The sequence below is a fragment of the Microtus ochrogaster genome, chromosome 18, assembly GCF_000317375.1.
Source record: "Microtus ochrogaster isolate Prairie Vole_2 chromosome 18, MicOch1.0, whole genome shotgun sequence".
Classification (NCBI taxonomy): Eukaryota; Metazoa; Chordata; class Mammalia; order Rodentia; family Cricetidae; genus Microtus; species Microtus ochrogaster.
The window spans coordinates 44844162-44845714 of record NC_022020.1 but is presented as its reverse complement, the minus strand read 5'-3'; the positions used below and the strand labels follow the sequence as shown (position 1 = coordinate 44845714).

The 1553-nt window shown below is 51.6% G+C and overlaps 1 protein-coding gene across 1 annotated transcript in view; it reads right to left on the bottom strand.

Annotated features, from left to right (window-relative positions):
- The window catches only part of Isoc1 (isochorismatase domain containing 1), a gene marked incomplete at its 5' end in the record, with an annotated part of 17388 nt that extends 15836 nt beyond the window's left edge, over positions 1 to 1552 (bottom strand). Inside the window, one exon of the mRNA XM_005356384.2 lies at positions 1274 to 1552. Coding sequence (XP_005356441.1) covers positions 1274 to 1552 — 279 coding nt within the window. The remainder of the gene's footprint in view (positions 1 to 1273) is intronic.
- Between the last annotated feature and the right edge of the window lies 1 nt (position 1553).

Sequence of the window (1553 nt, the reverse complement as noted above, 5' to 3'; positions counted from 1 at the left end):
CACACACACACACACACACACACACACACACACACACTGAATTTTAGACCCTTTAAGAGTTTAATCATGTCTTGAAATTTTCAAAATCTAAAAATCCCTACTGTAGCACACAGAAAAAAAAAATACAAACTTAAACAGTGGAAGCCTGTCTCGAAAAAACAAAACAACAACAAAAAGCCTAGTTTTTTTAGTACAGCAGTACGGGAGCCCCTCACTCTCCTAGGAAAAACAGGAAATGGTTGACAAAGAAGTCTGTATCTTCAATATAGGTCCAGACCCACTGGGTATTTTATTCTGGCCTTATAATGGATTTGTCAAAGATGCATCCAGCATATTGACTGTTTGGCATGGGTAGTCTAAACGGACGTCTGGAAGGCTGCAGAGAGCTGTCATCTAGAACTCTTAAAGAGATAAAATATGGAGAATCTTAACCACTGAAGAATGCAGCTCTCCATCTGGGCAGCAGGACGGGCCACTCCACCCACTCCAGCGCTCTGGCAGTTAGCCCATGAACTCTGTCCTCTGAGCATATGAACTTTAATCAAACTGAAGTCCTCCCTTTGGATCCATAGACGTGGGGGAAGGGGCAGCACCATCCAGCCCGTCTCTGACTACAGATAATAAACGAAAATTAGGGATAAGCTTCTCAAAATGGCACTTGGATATGAAAATTCATTCTAACCTCAAAGGCCACACATTTCAGTTCGCCTTCCAGAGAAAGGACTTAATAATTCTTCACGTAGGGAAAAAAGAAAAAGAAAAAAAAAACAAAAAACTATGGTTGGTGTAGGTCCTAAGTCACACCGACCTTCCTTCCTTTGGAAAGCATACATTCGCCAGAGAATTCCTCGGATCTTAGGACAAGAGACTACTCTGCATTACACGGTTTTTAGCAATATAAAAATTAATAAACTCTAACCCTTAGGTATAACTTCTTCAGCCTAGGACTCACAGGCTAGCGTTAGGAGGGCTATTTAAGAGGCGACTGCGGTTCCCTGCCCACGGAGGCACCCCGACTGTCACCAAAATGAAAGGAGAGGAGGAGCGCCGGCAAAGTTTGCATGTCTGCAACTGGTTACCACAACTCCCGGAACCAGCCGTGAAGCTAACACGCCCCGCGATCTGCATCACCCGTGAACATGGGAGCAGCGGCGGCTGCACGGCTACCGAGGAGGCTGCGGCACCAAACCGTGGGGCGCTGGGGACCACACACGTGGGGGCGTGAGCGGCCCGCGGGGACCCGGCAGGGCGGGCGAGCAGGGGCGGGACCCACCTGGATCTGCAGCGGCACCAGGCGCAGCTTGCAGCGCTCGCTCACCGCGAAGCCCTTGGGCAGGTCCACGTACTGACCCCACTCCTCGGCGAAGAGCTGCACCACGAATTTGCGGTGCATGTCGAGCTGGTCGCCATAGAGGCTCAGGAACTTCTGGATGAGCACGTCGTAGCCGGCGCCGTGGGGCACCGACGCGGGCCGCGCGAACACCGAGAAGCAGAAGAGCACCGGTACGCCGCCGCCCCCCGACGGCGCCCCCGCGCCCACACCGCCGCCGGCC